At 41.5% G+C, this 17,246-nt stretch overlaps 1 protein-coding gene across 1 annotated transcript in view; it reads right to left on the reverse strand.

Annotated features, from left to right (window-relative positions):
- Positions 1–5,203, reverse strand: part of LOC144689947 (ufm1-specific protease 2-like) — an 85,545-nt gene extending 80,342 nt beyond the window's left edge. The window contains exon 1 of the mRNA XM_078557472.1: positions 5,111–5,203. Coding sequence (XP_078413598.1) covers positions 5,111–5,203 — 93 coding nt within the window. The remainder of the gene's footprint in view (positions 1–5,110) is intronic.
- Positions 5,204–17,246: the final 12,043 nt, after the last annotated feature.

Genomic DNA, 17,246 nt, shown 5'->3' on the forward strand with positions numbered 1-17,246 from the left:
TGTTTTAAAAAAGAAACAGTTTTCAAAGTTTAAAAGCTTTAAAAATAATGGTCCGAAAAAGCACAGGAAAAACGCATTGAAAAAAACTGGCAGCTCAGAGTCAGCCTGAGTAAAAAAAAAAAAAATTGTTACTGCACAGCCTGCTTTAAAGGGGCAACAACATTTAAAGCAGTAACTACAAGAAAAAAAGTCAAGAACAGCAAATTAGTAGAACCAGATGCATTTTTGCTATGGAAAGGGCTAAACCGGACCCAAGAGTGGGAGTCTTGGAGAAGACAACTTTTAGTGTACAGGAGAAGTGCACAATTAAACAAGGAATCAGAGAAGTACAAGTTGATAAGTTTTTATTTGTATTTGGTTTATTGGTTATGGAGAACTTCACCAGCAAATGTGTGGATCAATAAGTGACAACATGGTGAGATATTAAAATACTTTGCTAGATATTTCAAACTCCAAGTTGTAGAGAGTGCAGACCCTAGAAGAAAATCTAGCACGCTCCCAATAAAGCACCAAGGGCAGCAAGAGGCCCCAGAAAGAGGGCAACTCCCAATAAAGCATTGAGGGCAACAGGAGACTCCAGAGGGAAGACAACAAAAGACCCAGAGCGAGGGAAACAAAAGACCCCAAACTGAGGGACACAGAAGACCCCAAAGCAAGGGTGACAATATTCAAGTAAACCACAAGATGGTTGCCGACCATGCCAATGCAATGAAATGCATGAGTCAAAGAGTTTAGTACAAAATAAAGAAATGGCTAATGAGCAGCCGCAAGGCCTAAATATGGAGCTTTCTGAAAATGCTGACACAGTACTCAAACTGCAACAGCAGAGGCAAGTGTGAGTGAGCAGATGGCAATGAATGAAGGAAAGCTATCTGAGGTATCTCAAAAGAAGCAAAATGTGCGAAAAGTAAATGAAGCTGTTCTACAGGAAAATGTTTGCACCAGAGCTGAATTGAAGGTTTGAAGCGCAAGTTTCAAGCTGATTGTGAAAACACACATTAAGCTGAGGCTTCAATAAACCAAACTGTTCAAGATCTGAACAAAAACATTTCAGAGATGACACAAAGGTATCAGGAGAAAATAATGACACTCAATTCCACAGTTGGCAAATCAAAGCGGGAGTTGGGGAGACTGAACCAGATGTACAGCCAGGCAAAACAGCAGGCTGAAAAGGCACGCAAATAAGTTGTGGCCCTGAAAGGCGCCTTGAAAGATCAATATGTAGCCATGGAAAAACATGAGGGGCTACAGAAAATGCTAAATATTACTTCAGAAAAAGCTGTGTTGGAATTATCAGTAGCAATGAAACGATGCACTTCAAGACCAGAGTGAGTTGGCAAGAGGTCAACAAGAAAGTGAACAGTTGAAAAAGCGGTTGTCCTTCAAGATCAAAGGAATACATAACCATTCAGCAACATGAAGACAGTCTTAAACAACAGAGTGGAAGCACAGCAGAAGAAACTCGAGGAGACTCTGCTGAATTACAGGAAAACTCAAGACGAAGCAAGTGAACTTTGCAAAGAAGAGGAAAACCTGCTGAATAATCTTCATAAGCTATAAGAATCCCTCAGGGCAATGTATATTCCTCTGGAAAACAAAGAGAAGGAAAATGAATTAATTTAACGTCACTCTGAGCAAACTGAAGAAACAGTTGGCAGAGAAGACTCAGCAATGTTCAATACTCCAGGAGAAAGCTGAAAGCTACAGGAAACAGACTGCGTAGCTGAAGTAGTTGTCGAATTTCAAATAGGAGGCATCGAAAGGAAAAGCTGTAGAACTTTCCAAGCTGTGAGCGGATAATAAAGCCATGAGTAGCACAATTACAGGACTGAAACCAGATAAGACCTCACCGGAGACAGATCTGGCCAGCGTGCAACCAAAGTGCAGGACAAGGACAAGGTTCTGTCGCAGACAGAGAAAGAAAAGACAGAAATAAGATCAGAATATGTAAATATGACACTGAAGTCCAAGGAACTAGAAGAAGAAAAAGCACTGGATATCTCAGATGCACTGAGAACCTCTGAGCTGAACGAAAAGATTCATAAACTTGCAAAGCAATTTGAAAACAAAAGAGCAAACAAATGTTTGCCTGGTATTATGAAACAAGTGGAGATAATGAACATTCCAATTGCAAAACCTATAAGTCCAGCAAGGACATGGCAGACACCACAGAAAAAGAAAATTCTAGGAATGAACAGAGTGCACGTTCTCCTCAGAAGGAACGGGACAAACCCACAGTGCCCAATAAGAGCGAAAAGGTTGTTAATAAAGAGAAACGCAACTCAAAGGAGCACAAAAAGCAAATCAATGGAGATAACAAAGTACCAGAAACACAGAGTACTACTTCCTTTCCTCCAAACCTGACAGACCAAGGGATGAAAGAACTGTCAAAACTCAAGGCCGTCTGAATTCATAAAGTCAAAGACTTGAGGTGGGGGAGAAGGGATAGCAAGTAAAGATTGTATTACAAATAGTTATACTCCATTGGAAAGGAAAGTTTTCTTTGGAGAAGAAAGTAGAATGTTGTATGCCATTGTAATGTAAAGGTGTTCAGCAGAGCAAGGATTAACTTTTTTTTTGCAAAAATATAACTTATTTATAAAACATTCAAAAAAAATTACAAAACATTTCAAAATGGCCATCACAGAAAGTGCAATAATATTCAAGTTTTCTATATAGTTCATGTTGCACAATGAGTTGCTTCAATATAATTGTGATACATGGAATATTCACTGCATACATTCAATGTGAGTCATATAGTCCGAGGGGGTCTATACAATTCCCAGCCCCATGGTACCCCATGGCTTAAAGGTCTTAGACAGCGACCTTTCCCATTGCGCCTCTGTGGTGGCTGCCCCAAGCTTTAGTGCATCCCTCAGCACATAGCCCTGGACTTTGGAATGTGCCAGTCCGCAATACTCGGTCAGGGATGACTCTTTACACTGGAAGGCCAATAAGTTTCGGGCAGGCCAAAGAGTGTCTTTCACCAAGTTGATGATCCTCCAACTGTAGTTGACATTTACCTCGGTGTGTCCCCTCTGTAGAGCACAGGGTCCTGCATCACACAGCTGCTCGGCATGAACCTCGACAAAAACCAATGCATCTCTCTCCAGAACTTCTTTCCAAAGGCACATGCCACAAGGAAATGGAAGGGAGGGAGGAAGGAACTCGGGAAAATTACAATCACAAGGGAAGTGGTATTAAGCAAATTGTTTGGGCTGCGGGCTGACAAATCCCCAGGTCCAGGTGGACTTCACCCTAAGGTTTTGAAAGAAGTGGCTAGTGAGATAGTTGATGCATTAGTTTTAATTTTCCAAAATTCCCTGGATTTGGGGAAGGTTCCATCAGATTGGAAAATAGCAAATGTAACTCCTTTATTCAAAAAGGGAGGGAGACAAAAAGCAGGAAACTACAGGCCAGTTAGCTTAATATCTGTCGTTGGGAAAATGTTAGAAGCTATTATTAAAGATGTTATAGCAGGGCGCTTAAAAAATTCAAGGCAATCAGGCAGAGTATTGTGGAGTATTGTGCACAATACTGGTCCCCTTATGTAAAGAAAGATGGAAAATGCATTGGAGGCAGTTCAGAGAAAGTTTACTAGACCAATACCAGGAATGGGCAGGTTGTCTTATGAGGAAAGGTTGGACAGGTTAGGCTTGTATCCACTGGAATTTAGAAGAGTAAGAGGCGACTTAATTGAAACCTTTAAGATCCTGAGGGGTCCTGACAGGGTGGATGTGAAGAGGATGTTTCCTCTTGTGGGAGAATCTAGAACTAGGGGTCACTGTTTAAAAATAAGGGGTTGCTCATTCAAGACAAAGATGAGAAGAAATTTTTTCTCTCAGGGGGTTGTGAATCTTTGGAGCTCTCTTCCTCAAAAGGCAGTGGAAGCAGAGTCTTTGAATATTTTTAAGGTAGGGCTAAATAGAATCTTGATTAACAAGGAGATGAAAGGTTATCAGGGGTAGGCAGTATTGTGGGGTTGAGGTTACATTCAGATCAGCCAGGATCTTATTGAATGCCAGAGCAGGTTCGAGGGACTGAGTGCCCTACTCCTGCTCCTAATTCGTATGTTCATATGTACAAGGAGGTGGGCAATGGTCTCTTTCCCACCTCAGCCACCTCGAGGGCAACGTGTGGATGGGGTGAGACTCTGGGTGTGTAGGAAGGATCTAACGGGAAAGGCCTTTCTCACCACCAGCCAAGATACATATTGGTGCTTGTTTGAAAGTTCTGGCGATGAGGCATTCTGCCAAATGATTTTGACAGTCTGCTCAGGGAACTACCCGCCAGGATCCACCATCTCCTTTTCCCGCAGGGCCTCTAGAACGTTATGCGGAGACGACTGCCTGATGGACTTGTGGTCAAACATGTTTCTCTGCATAATTTTTTCCACGAGGGACAGGTGGTATGGCACAGTCCAACTACTTGGAGTGTTCCTCAGCAGCATGACCAGACCCATCCTTTGCAACACCAGGGACAGGTAGAACTTCAGAAAGTAGTGACCCTTGATTTTTGTGTATCGAGTGTCTATGCACAGCTTGACACAGCCACACTCAAAGGACGAGGGCGATGTTGAGCACATTTTATCTCCCTTCATCTAGAGGTTTATACATCATGTCCCTCTGAACACAGTCCATTTTCGACCTCCAGAGAAAGCGGAAGATGGCTTGCGTGATCGCCACAGTGCAGGAGTGAGGAATGGGCCAGACCTATGCCAAGTACAGCAACACAGGGTGCCTCACACCTGATGACCAGGTTCTTACCCGCTATAGAGAGGGAGTGTCGCTCCCACATGTCCAGTTTTTTTTAACCATAGCTACTCGCTCCTTCCAGTTTTTAACACGTGCCCTTGGTCCCTCCGAATCATATCCCCAGCATCTTCAGGCAGTCTGAACTGACAGTGAAGGGGACAAAGGGTCAATCAGGTGGTATGAAGGCGGCAATGTGGCTCCAAAGAAGGGTCATACGGACTTGAAATGTTAACTTTGTTTTTCTCTCTCCACAGATGCTGTCAGACCTGCTGAGTTTTTCCAGCATTTTCTGTTTTTGTTAAGAATCAGTCAGCTCAATTCCCAAATAACATGGCCTTACTCTTGCCACGATTTACCTTGCCACCCATGGCCAGTTTAAACTGGTCGCAGATGTTAATCAGTCTGCGCACTAAGAGCAGATCCGAGTAGAAGACAGTGATATCGTCCATGTACAGGGAGGCTTTGGCCTGAGTGCCTCCACTGCCTGGATGGTCACTCCTCTTATGTCCAAATCCTTCCTGATGGCCTCAGCAAAGGGTTTTGTGCAACACATGAGCAGGACAGGGGAAAGAGGGCAGCCCTGCCCAACTCCAGATTTAGTTGGAAAGCTTTCTGATTCCCACCCAAGCAAGGGTTAACATGGGACTGGAGAACAGCACTGCCCACGGTATGATGCATAGAGTCACATTGTAATAGACTGAGAGAACAGTCTAGAGAGAACACTCCAGAGGCAGCCTAACTGCATGGAAACCATGCATAACAGTAACCTGGGATGTGTACATGGTTAAAGATTAACAGTGAATGGTTCATGTTTAAACACAGAAATCTCAAGATTTCATGATTGAGATGCCACAGCGATGGTACCATAACACAACATGGTGATCAGCGGTGATATTACAACACAGCCGGCCAGCCAGAAGTCTATTGACTTTTGGTGGGACTGGAAGATCCCGGCGGTGGATGCAGCCAGGAAATCTTGTCCGGGATTGTTCAGCAAGTGTTGCCCAGTGACGGAACCACATCTAACAGTACACATTTTGTGTTGGGTTTTGCAAGCGTGGGCTGGTTGAGTACGGTCTCTACTCTGCTTATTACAAACAGCAAAAGGAATGTGCTATTTGTTTTGATCAGCTAATTGTTGGGACGTATGTACCTGGCATCACAGCTGCACTGAAATTCATACACGATGTTAACATAAATGTTGCTCATAAATCTACATTGTCGTGTTTGAGTGTTTGATGGATTGTGCCATGCACGTGGAAGCTGGTCTGTTTGTGTGACATCATGCAGGTGGTGGGGATGAGGATTCTGGCTTGTTCTCTCTATTGGCTTCAGTTGTGGCATTGTGCATCAGTGATTTCCATCTTGGACCAACTCACGCACCACCTAAGGGTCCCTCACAGTCAGTGGTTCACAGACCACACTCTGAGAATCACTGTCTAAATGATAGAGGGTGTGGATTTGGAAGGTACTGTTGAAGGGTAAGGTAGACTTGGAGAAAATGTTTCCACTTGTGAGGGAGTCCAAAACTAAGGGCCTTAAATATAACATAGTCACCAATAAGTCCATTAGGGAACTTAGGAGCAACTTCCTTACCCAGAGACTAGTTAGAATGTGAAACATGCTACCACAAATAATAGTTGAGGTGAATAGCATAGATGCATTTAGGAGAAGCTACATAAACACATAAGGGAGAAAAAAATAGGAGGTTATAAAATTCGATGAAGAAGATTGGAAGGAGACTTGCGTGGAGAGTAAACACTGGCATTGACCAGTTGCACTGATTGGTCTGTTTCCATGCTGCAAATTCTATGCAACCATGGCCTGAATGTTCAAGATGGCAGGGGCTCATCCCCGCCGATTCCAGCAGCCCCAATACCATTTTACACTCTAACAAATATTGATTGGCATAAGGCAGGACTTCCGCCCTCACTCAGGAGGAAGTCCCACCTTGGAGACCTGCCAGCCAATCAAATTGGCTGGCAGCTCTCCAGTCCCTCCAGCCACAGCACTGTAGTGGCTGGAAGAGGCACTGCAGGGAGTGGCCTGACATTAAGTCCTGGGGCCCAGAGGGCAGGTAAGTGGCAGGGGTACCAGGGTGGGAGCGTAGGCAACGTATTGGGGGTCAGGAGGAGGGGAGCAAATAGGATCTCAGGGGATAGGCTGGCGGGGGTGGGGGGGGGGGGGGGGAGGGGAGGGAGGGCTGGAGGTTCAATAGGTTCCAAGGGGAGGATGCCCCCAGTCAGGAGGGGCCTTCTGATGGAGGGGCCTTCTGATGGAGGCACCCGCACCCCACACCCCCAACCGAGGCAAAGGTGGGCTTCCCGCCTGAGGCTCTGCCCGCCCCACTGTAAAATCACTATCAGGTTGGGGCGGGCGGGAACACAGAGGGAATCCTGTCTATGCAATTTCACGCTCCAGCACCCCACCCCCATGCCACACCCACCCTACCCCAGCCTCAGAACCCGCCAGGGTGGGGGAGGTGGGGAGTGTAAAATTCTGACGCATATGTATATTGGGCATTCAGTTTTCTGCCCAAAAGCAAAGCAATTATTTGCCAAACTACAGCAGAATGCCATGATTTTTACGACAGATTGAGCAAAGAGGCAGGCCTCAAATCTGCTTCTGGTGGTACAGGGATTGAGTTGTTGGCACTAATCTGCTCCAGACAGTGGCCATCTAGCCAACTGAGCTAACCAGCCCCATTAAACACCTAAAGGATTAAAATACAGCGTGTAACAGAAACAGTCAACTTAGTTTAGGTGAATTGTAGGGGAAAGGGCTGCACCAGGTTGAGTTTGTTTGGGCAAACACAATGATTGTTTGACATGTTAATCAACCCAGGACCTGTCACTGCAATGCCAAAATTTTATGCTGTTGCAAGGCCACTGATTGGTTCAAACCCATTGTGAATGCTGGATGGTGGTCAGGGAATTCCTGTCGGATTCTGTGTAAATAAGACCTTTTCAAAATCCATGTTTCAATTTGGTAAAAGTATTTTACCCAGTCCACTGTTCAGAGAGAATAGAGAAAATTCACATTGTGGCACATAATATATTCCAGTGGCCAATGAATAGAGTAAGTGTAATAAAAACAGGAAATGCTGGAAATACATCAGATGAAAGGTCACAGACCTGAAACGCTGAAACATTAACTGTTTTTTTCTCCACAAATGCTGCCTGACCTGCTGGGTATTTCCAGCACTTCCTGTTTTTATTTCAGGTTTCCAACAGCTGCAATATTTTGCTTCTATGACAGGGTAATTGTTCCCTGATATGATTCCTGGTCACTATCATTTACCTAAATATTGCATTTTTTGACCTTCTGAACTGTAGCAGACATGAGATCCACTGATGGGAGCAACCAGTAACACAACCTGAGAACATTACACTGTAATAACCCAAAGACATGACATGAAATTTAGGACTGGAGTCAGAATTTCTGCCTTAAAAGATTAGAATTTGTTATGGGCTTCAGGCTTGTAAACCTAAATCCTCGTATGCCAAGTAAATACTTTGCCCTCCCACATTACCCATCAGCCAGGGTATTTGAGACAAATAGCATGATATTCAGGAGGATTTCTCTTCAGGAGGCCATGATGGGTGGATTGTATTTTTCCCAAATGAATAAGAGATGTGTTGAATGATCTTCCTGTTCATGTTTATCATGGTCCTAATTGCCCATCTTTGTATCATTTCCAGGATTAAAAGGGTTAAATTATAACAACACATTGCATAAACAGGCTTGTATCCCCTTAAGTATAGAAGATTAAGGAGTGAGCTAATTGATGTGTTTCAGATGATTAAGAGGTTTAATAGGATATATAGTGAGAAACTATTTCCTCTGGTGAGGGAGTCTACAACAAGGGGGCTTAACTTTAAAATTAGAATGTCACTTCAAGGCTGATGTCACTTCTCCACACAAAGGATATTGGAAATCTGGAACTCTGTCTCCCATCAAGTTGTTGAGGTTGAGGTCATTTGAAAATGTCAAAACTGATGTTTTTATAAGGGTTACCTATCCAAAGCATGTAGATGGAGTTGACACACAGATCAGTTATGATTTAATTGAGTAGGAGAGCCGACTTGAGGGCAGAATGACTTACTCCTGTCCCTATATTCCAAATATGCTTCCTCTGATTACCTGACTAGAACTGCACAGACAGCATTAAACATTGTCTTCCCTGGTTTCTCCCTCAACCTATCATTGACTATCTAGTCTCCTGTGGCATTGCTCACAGGTAATCTGGGGTACAACACATGTGATTTTGGTAACACACTTGGTCTGTTCCTTTAAAGCCACAGTTGAGTCATCTCTGTGCAGAAAGACCTTAAATAGTTCCAGAGGGCAATCGAAACCTTACTGGCCCTTGGGATGCTTGTAACTTTGCCCACTCCAAGGCAAACTGTCCCAAACCTGCACTTTGAACACTTTTACATAGTGAAAGGTGACTCCAGTTTTAACGGCTTTCATTGCCCATCTTTGCATCATCTCCAGGGCTAGAAGTGATAAATTATAGGGACACAGTATAGACTAGGCACTTCCATGGTCAACGTTTTTTCCTCCGGGACCTTAACCTTTACATTAGCCCTGCTGTGTTGTTCTATGAGTTTTGAGACTCACCATTTTTTAATTTTATGTTAACCGTTCACGATCCAGAGGCCGCCCTCTGCACAAAAAGCCTTTCGGTTCTCGCTGCTCCAGCCCGCCAGCTGCAAGCGGCGCATCCTCGGTTACCACGGTAACCATTCACTGCTACCTTTGTGAGGGGCGACAATAATGGGGGTCAGTTCCGACCAATCAGAAACCGGACCCAATCCAATTATGCAGCAAACAGACACAGGCAATAATCGGGTCAGGAATTTGTTGGCGGAATATCGGCCTGAGAGATTTAAACCAAAAAAAACATGTAATAAATGATTTAAACATAAAAGGATGCAGATTGGGTAGCAAGTATCAGTGTTAGAAGCTTTAACAGTAATTTTGCAGCTTATCCCACCGCCACTTTGCACTTTATGTTTTCTCCAGCACACATATTTGCAGGTTCTTATGTTTCACTTATTGTCCTTTTGCAGTTGAAAAGATTGATTGTTCCTTGTGTTCAATTGAAAGAATACAACCACAGAGTTCATTGGGAATCCTCGAGCTCACTTGTGTACAGCACACGTCTAGAATTCTATAAACAGGGGGAGTTGCTCCATGAAATATTGGTTCAAACTGGTGAAGGGCACATTGGGAGCTGTTATTAAGACTAACCAACATTTGGACTGGACTTTAAGATATAGCTGGAGGCAAAAACTCTGGTGCACTAGACCATTCAAGAAACAACAGCAGCAAGTAGGAAATCTCTGGATGACTGAATATAAACTCCACCCAGATTGAAGATTTCTCAGGCTTGTGGCTATTTCAGGAGCAGAGGACCTCAGCACATAGTGACACTTGGTTTACATAAGGGCCTTCATCTGGATGAAGGCGATGTTGGGTATGGATTTGTTCCCACGTCTGGAAACTTTATGTGTCCCCGTGTACTTGGTTCATTTTGATCTCCAGGTAAAATAGAAGATGCCATGGGGCTGATGCAAGTTTTGACACCATGCCCAACACCACAAGGAATACTTCACATCTGACCATCTGATTCATTCCTGTGATTAAGACAGAGTGCTGCTCCTACAAACCAACAGTTTCATTTTAGGTAGATTAAGAACTTGCTGCGTTCCAGTAAGCAGGGAGTCATTAGCATTTCTGCGGACATCAGTGGTACCCCACAGGATCAGTGTTTGAGTTTTAATGCTTACTATCTATTTTAATGAAGGCGAAGGAGTTGGGGATTAATCTGCAAGTTTGTGGATCAAATGAAGACTTGTTCAAGTGTTAGTACTGTGGATGAGACTAAACAATGTAAATTATCCCATGCATAGCGTCCTGGTCAATATTTATCACTCAGCTAAAATCACTAACAACAGATTATCTACTCCTTATCTCATTGCCATTTGTGTGATCTTGATGTGCATGAATTGGCTGCCACATTTCCTACATTACAACTTGGGCTTCATAAAAATAAGCATTAAGTACAAAAGCAGGGAAGTTATGCTGAACCTATATAGGGCTCTGATTAGACTCCAACTAGAGTATTGCATCCAGTTCTTGTCACCACACTTTAGGAAGTCCTTGAGTGGGTACGGGGGAGATTTAGCAGAATGGTTCCGGGGATGGGGGATGAGGTTGGTTGTTCTCCTTGGAGCAAAGGAGATATAGGGGAGATTTGATAGAGGTGTACAAGATTATCACAGGCTCAGATAAGGTAGATAAGAAAAAAAAACTGTTCCCGTTAGCTGGTGATACCAGGTTGAGGGGACACAGATTTATGGTATTGGGCAAGAGATGCAGGGGAAATATGAGGAAGAACTTTTGTACACAGCAAGAGGTAATGCTGTGGAACTTGCTGCCCACAATGGTGGTGGAAGCGAAACAATCAATGATTTTAAAAAGAAATTGGATAGGCACTTGAAGGAAATAAACTTGCAGGGCTACGGGGACTGAGCAGGGGAGAGGCACTGACTGAATTACTCCGCGGAGAGATGGCATAGATTTGATGGACTTAAGGCTTTCCTAAAATGACACAGCCAATGGTAAATGCTGAGTTGTTCAAATCCCAAAGGGAAACTTGAAACAACTGCCACAACTTGTTTTATAGTTTGTACAAATTTCAAGATGCGTGCCTTGAATTCAATAGTAATAAGACCACCAAGTCTTAAAGGTTTTACAAACTAGATTAAATATTTATTAATAAGAGAATTGATATTTAAATGCATACAAATTACTACTATGATAACTTCTAAATTCCCCTAATCAATCTAACTCCCAGTTACACTTTCGTTAAGGCAACAGTAAGACATAGATTTTAAAAGACCCAGGCAAAGACACAAGATACCCTGAACAAGTTGAATTCAAATTTACCCAGAAACCTTAAGGATTGTGGTCCATATAAACAATTGTTCCTGACGAATTGTTTGCCACATAAATTTCAAAATGCTGTAATATTAACACCAGACCCAAAGTCTTCTTTTTGATCATTGAATATCTTCTCTGTTGTGCATTCAACTTCCATGAAAAATAACCTATTGGTTTTTCAATTCCAATGTCATCTTATTGTAACAGTCCAGCCCCAATGCCTATGTCGCTTGCGGCAATGGCCTACTTAAATTGCTTGGTGTAATTGGGTACTGTCAAAACTGGTGTTGTATTTAATACGGTTTTCAAATTGTCAAATGCCTTCTGACACTCTGGTGTCCATTGAAACTTCTTGTTCTTTTTTAATAGTTCAGTCAGTGGAGCAACCACATTGCTAAAATTTGGTGCAAATTTCGGATAAAACCCATTCATGCCCAGAAATCTCAAAACTTTTCGTTTTGTTGTAGGCACTGTGAAATCCACGATAGCCTTGACTTTCACATCGCTTGGAGCCACCTTACCATGTCCAATGGTATGACCTTGATATGTATCTTGCGCTTTTGCAAATTGATTTTTAGCCAAGTTTATCACCAAATTAGCTTCTTGTAATCGAGTAAATAATTCTTCCAGATGTTGTAAGTGCTCCTCCCACTTGGGACTGAAAACTATCAAGTTATCAATATAAACAGCACAATTGCTCAGACCTGCAATTACTTTTTTTGTCAGTCTTTGAAATGTTGCAGGTGCATTGTTCACACCACATGGCATGACTTTAAATTGATATAGTCCATCTGGCATCAAAAAAGCCGATATCTCCTTTGCTCTCTCCAATAACGGTATTTGCCAATATCCTTTTAGCAAGTCAATCTTTGTGATAAATTTTCTTTCTCAAAGCAACCTTCCAATCTTGATTTAGGATATGAATCTGCTTTTGTCACCACATTCACCTTTCGACAGTCCACACACATTCTTTGTGTTCCATCCGATTTTGGTACCAGTACAACAGGCGAACTCCAGTTACTGCAACTAAACTCAATGATATCATTTTGAAGCATAAAGTCAATTTCTTTCTGTACTTGTGATAACTTTGCCAGATTTAATCTGTAAGGATGTTGTCTTAGCAAAGATGAAACTTGTACAGACACATCATGTATACTAAATCTGTCTTCCCCAACTTATTTCCGCAAATGTCTTTGTGTGACTGCAATAGCTTTTCCAAATCACTTTGACACTTGTCTGGAATGTAACTCCATATTACATTTAAATTTTCAAGTACCCCCTTATTACCCAATTTGATTAGGGGAAAATCAATTTCAGAATCCTGCAATTCTACTTTTTTCTCATTACCTACCATCACTAACACCTCCTTTTGGTCCTATTCCCTGTCAAAGTACTTTTTAAGCATATTTACATGACACATCCTCTGCTTCTTTCTTCTATCTGGAGTATTTATTAAATAATTTACTTCACTCAGTTTCTTTTCAATCCTGTAAGGCCTACTAAATCTGGTCCTTATTGAGTCACCCAGCACTGGTAACTGAACTAACAGTTTCCAACAACAAAATTCTGAGCTGTAGCTTTCCTGTCTGCTTTTACTTTTATCACTTGCTGTGATATCTTTAAATGTTGCCTAGCCAATTTACATGCTCTATCCAATCTCTCTCTGAAGTTTGATATGTAATCCAGGAGAGTAGGTTCTGAGTTTTGATCCACCAATTTCCCATAAATCAATTTCAGTGGTTTTCTTACCTCATGACCATTGACTAGTTTGAAAGGACTAAAACCAGTCAATGCATTAGGAGTGTCCCTAATAGCAAATAACAAGAATGGAATTCCCCCATCCTAACCTTGTGGATAATTCTGACTGTACACCCTCATCATTGTTTTTAGAGTTTGATGCCATCTTTCCAAAGCCCCTTGTGACTCAGGATGATAAGCTGTTGACTTAAACTGTTTTATCCCCAAACTGCTCATTACTTCCTTAAACAGCTGTGACATAAAATTTGAACCCTGATCAGATTGTATTTCCTTAGGTAACCATATCTTGTAAAAAATCTTACTCTTCCACAATTCTCTTTGTTGTAATGTTTCTCAAAGGTATTGCTTCAGGAAATCTGTTATTGTAAGTAAGTACTGATTTCCACTTTTAGTTTTAGGGAGGGGTCCTACACAATCAATTATGACACTCGTAAACAGTTCGTCAAATGCTGGAATTGGAATTAAAGGTGCAGGCTTAATCACTGCTTGTGGTTTCTCTATCACCTGACATGCGTGACATGTTCTACAGAACTTGACTACATCCTGATACAATCCAGGCCAAAAAAAAGAATTTGAATCTTTGCCTGTGCCTTTCTAATTCCTAAATGTCCCCCCATTGGAATTTCATGAGCTATCTTCAGAATCTCATTTCTATACCCAAATGCAATAATAATCTGATGTATCTCCCTCCAGCTTTCATTTGCTGAAACATGATATGGCCTCCATTTTCTCATTAAATATTGCTCTTAAGGTAATAACATTCTGGAATACATTTTGCCTGTTTCTGAGTAGGCTGTCTGATATAAATGTTGTATTTGCAAATCTTTTTTCTGTAACTCCACCAGCTGCCTTGAGTTAAACACGTCAGCTGAATTGTTTACCAGTCTTTCTTCTTGAACAATGTTATGAAACAGAATGTCAGCTAATTGGATTTCCACACCTTCTCCCTGCCTTTGAACTCCCTGTCCTTCCTGTTTTTCTTGTTTCAACCAATAAACCTGAGATCTCATTATCAACTTAATCTGGAAATAATCCAGGATGCTCTCTCTGCAACACTTCTGTTGAAGACACCGCTACAGACTGCTCAACTACCATAGGCATCACCCATATTTGTGATTCAGCTATATCATTACCCAGAATAAATTGAACCCCTGCAATAGGCAATTTTTCAACTACTCCAATAATTGCCTCACCTGTTTTCCACTTACTCTTTAAATTTACCTTCCACAATGGAATAGGATTAGCATCTCCATGAGCTCCACTTATTATCACCTGTTCCTGCAATACTCCATCTGAACAACAAATATCACTATCCCACAACATTAATGATTGACTAGCCCCTGTGTCTCTTAAAATTTTAACATCTTTATCTACTCCACCCTGTACACCTGGAAAGACTTTCCCTTCACATACAAAATCTCAAAACATTTCTGCAACCTGCTCCTCCAAATTCTCTTGGGTAAACTGTGAACACATTCCCACTTCTTTATCCATCACTGATTCTTCCTGTTTTACCTGTACACAAACCACTGTTTTTTTCCTGTGCCTGAACCTGAGAACCCACAAGTACTTTCACTTCCACAGAGCCTTTCTGCACCCCTATAATTCCAACAGATTTTCCCTGCAATTTCCAGAACACTGACTTTGTGTGTCCAACTTTATTACAATGAAAACACCTGGATTTTCAAATGTCACCTCTACCCTCAGCAACTTACTTTTTATTCTCAGAAAAAAACTTCCTGCTAATTTCCACCTACTCCTTCTCTTCCCAACTTCTCTTCTCTCTTTTTCTCTTTCCCCTTTTTCTAACTTCGCCGTTTCTAGTTCCCTTTCTTGCTTTCTTTCTCTCTTCTGCCTTTCTGCCTGTTCCCTTTGAAATGATCTTCCTTTTTCTTTTTCTTCCGCCTCTAGTTCATGTTTTTTTCATTTCCTTTGCTTGTTCAAATTCAAGCGTCTTCATTTCTAACTGAAGTCTCACTACCTCCAGCTGTGACTCACTAGTGTCAGGTATCACTTCCAACTTTAAATGCTGTGCTATACCTTCAATTATCTCTGCTTTCCTGGCCCCTGCAGGTAACCCCAAATGTAACTTAGCTGCCAATTCCACTAACTTAGCTTTAGTTATCTTTTGTAAACCTGCCAAAGTTATAACTTCAACTCCTAGACAAGACTTAGCAATTGTCAAAGCCATGTTACACTCTCACCGCTTCAAAAAAAACCCCACACCAACTCCTGAATTCAAAGTGCTTCTTGTAATCGTAACCTTAAGATCCACCAACTCCAACCCAATCAAGGAATTTCAAATATATCCCACAAACAACCCCCAATTTTTGTTATGACACAGCTGATTGTAAATGCTGAGTTCTTCAAATCCCAACAGGAAACTTGAAACAACTGCCAAAACCTGTTTTGCAGTTTGTATAAATTTCGAGATGCATGCCTTGAATTCAGTTGAATTAGTAATAAGACCACCAAGTCTTATAGGTTTTACAAAATTAGATTAAACATTTTTTAATAAGAGAAATGATTTTTAAATACATATATAGATCTACCCAATGAGAGAAAAAAATTCTTCTCATCTCTGTCTTAAATGAGCAACCCTTATTTTTAAACAGTGATCCCTAGTTCTAGATTCTCCCACAATAGGAAACATCCTTTCCACATCTAACTTGTCAAGGCCCCTCAGGATCTTATATGTTTCAATCAAGTTGCCTCTTATTCTTCTAAACTCCAGCAGATACAAGCCTAGCCTGACCAATCTTTCCTCATAAGGCAACCTGCCTAGTACTAGTTTTAGTGTAGTAAACCTTCTCTGAACTGCTTCCAATGCATTTACATCCTTCTTTAAATAAGGAGACCAATACTGCATGCAATATTCCAGATGTGGTCTCACCAGTGTCCTGTACAACAGAAGCATAGTCTCCCTACTTTTATATTCAAGTCCCCTCACAATAAATGATAACATTCTATTAGCTTTCCTAATTACTCGCTGTAATTGCATACTAGCCTTTTGTGATTCATGCACTAAGACATCCAGATCTCTGCATCTCAGAGCTCTGCAATTTTTCACCATTTGGATTATATGCTTTTTTTCTTCCTGCCAAAATGGATAATTTCACATTTTCCCACATTATACTCCATTTTCCCTGATTTTTGCCCACTCACTTAACCTATATATGTCCCCTAGTAGCCTCCTTATGTCCTCTTCACAATTTACTTCCCTACCAGTCTTTGTATCATCAACAAATTTAGCAATCATACCTTCAATCCCTTCATCCAAGTCATTTAAATAAATTGTAAAAAGCTGAGGGCCCAGCACTGATCCCTGGCACACCACTCGTCATATCTCACCAACCAGAAAAAGACACATTTATGGCTACTCTGCTTCCTGTTTGCTAGCCAATCTTCTATCCATGTTAATATGTTAACCCCTACACCATGAGCTTTTATTTTACGCAATAACCTTTGATGTGGCACCTTATCAAATGCTTTCTGAAAATGTAAGTATAGTACATCCAGCGGTTCCCCTTTATCCACAGCACATGTGACTTCTTCAAAGAACTCCAATTAATTGGTTAAACATGATTTCCCTTTCACAAAACCATGTTGACTCTGCCTGATTGCCTTGAATTTTTCTAAGTGCCCTGCTATAACATCTTTAATAATAGCTTCTAACATTTTCCCTATGACAGATGTTAAGCTAATTGGCCAGTAGTTTTCTGCTTTTGGTCCCCCTCCTTTTTTGAATAAAGGAGTTAATTTTCTGTTTTCCAATCTAATGGC

Source organism: Cetorhinus maximus, chromosome 2 (assembly GCF_964194155.1).
Source record: "Cetorhinus maximus chromosome 2, sCetMax3.hap1.1, whole genome shotgun sequence".
NCBI lineage: Eukaryota > Metazoa > Chordata > Chondrichthyes > Lamniformes > Cetorhinidae > Cetorhinus > Cetorhinus maximus.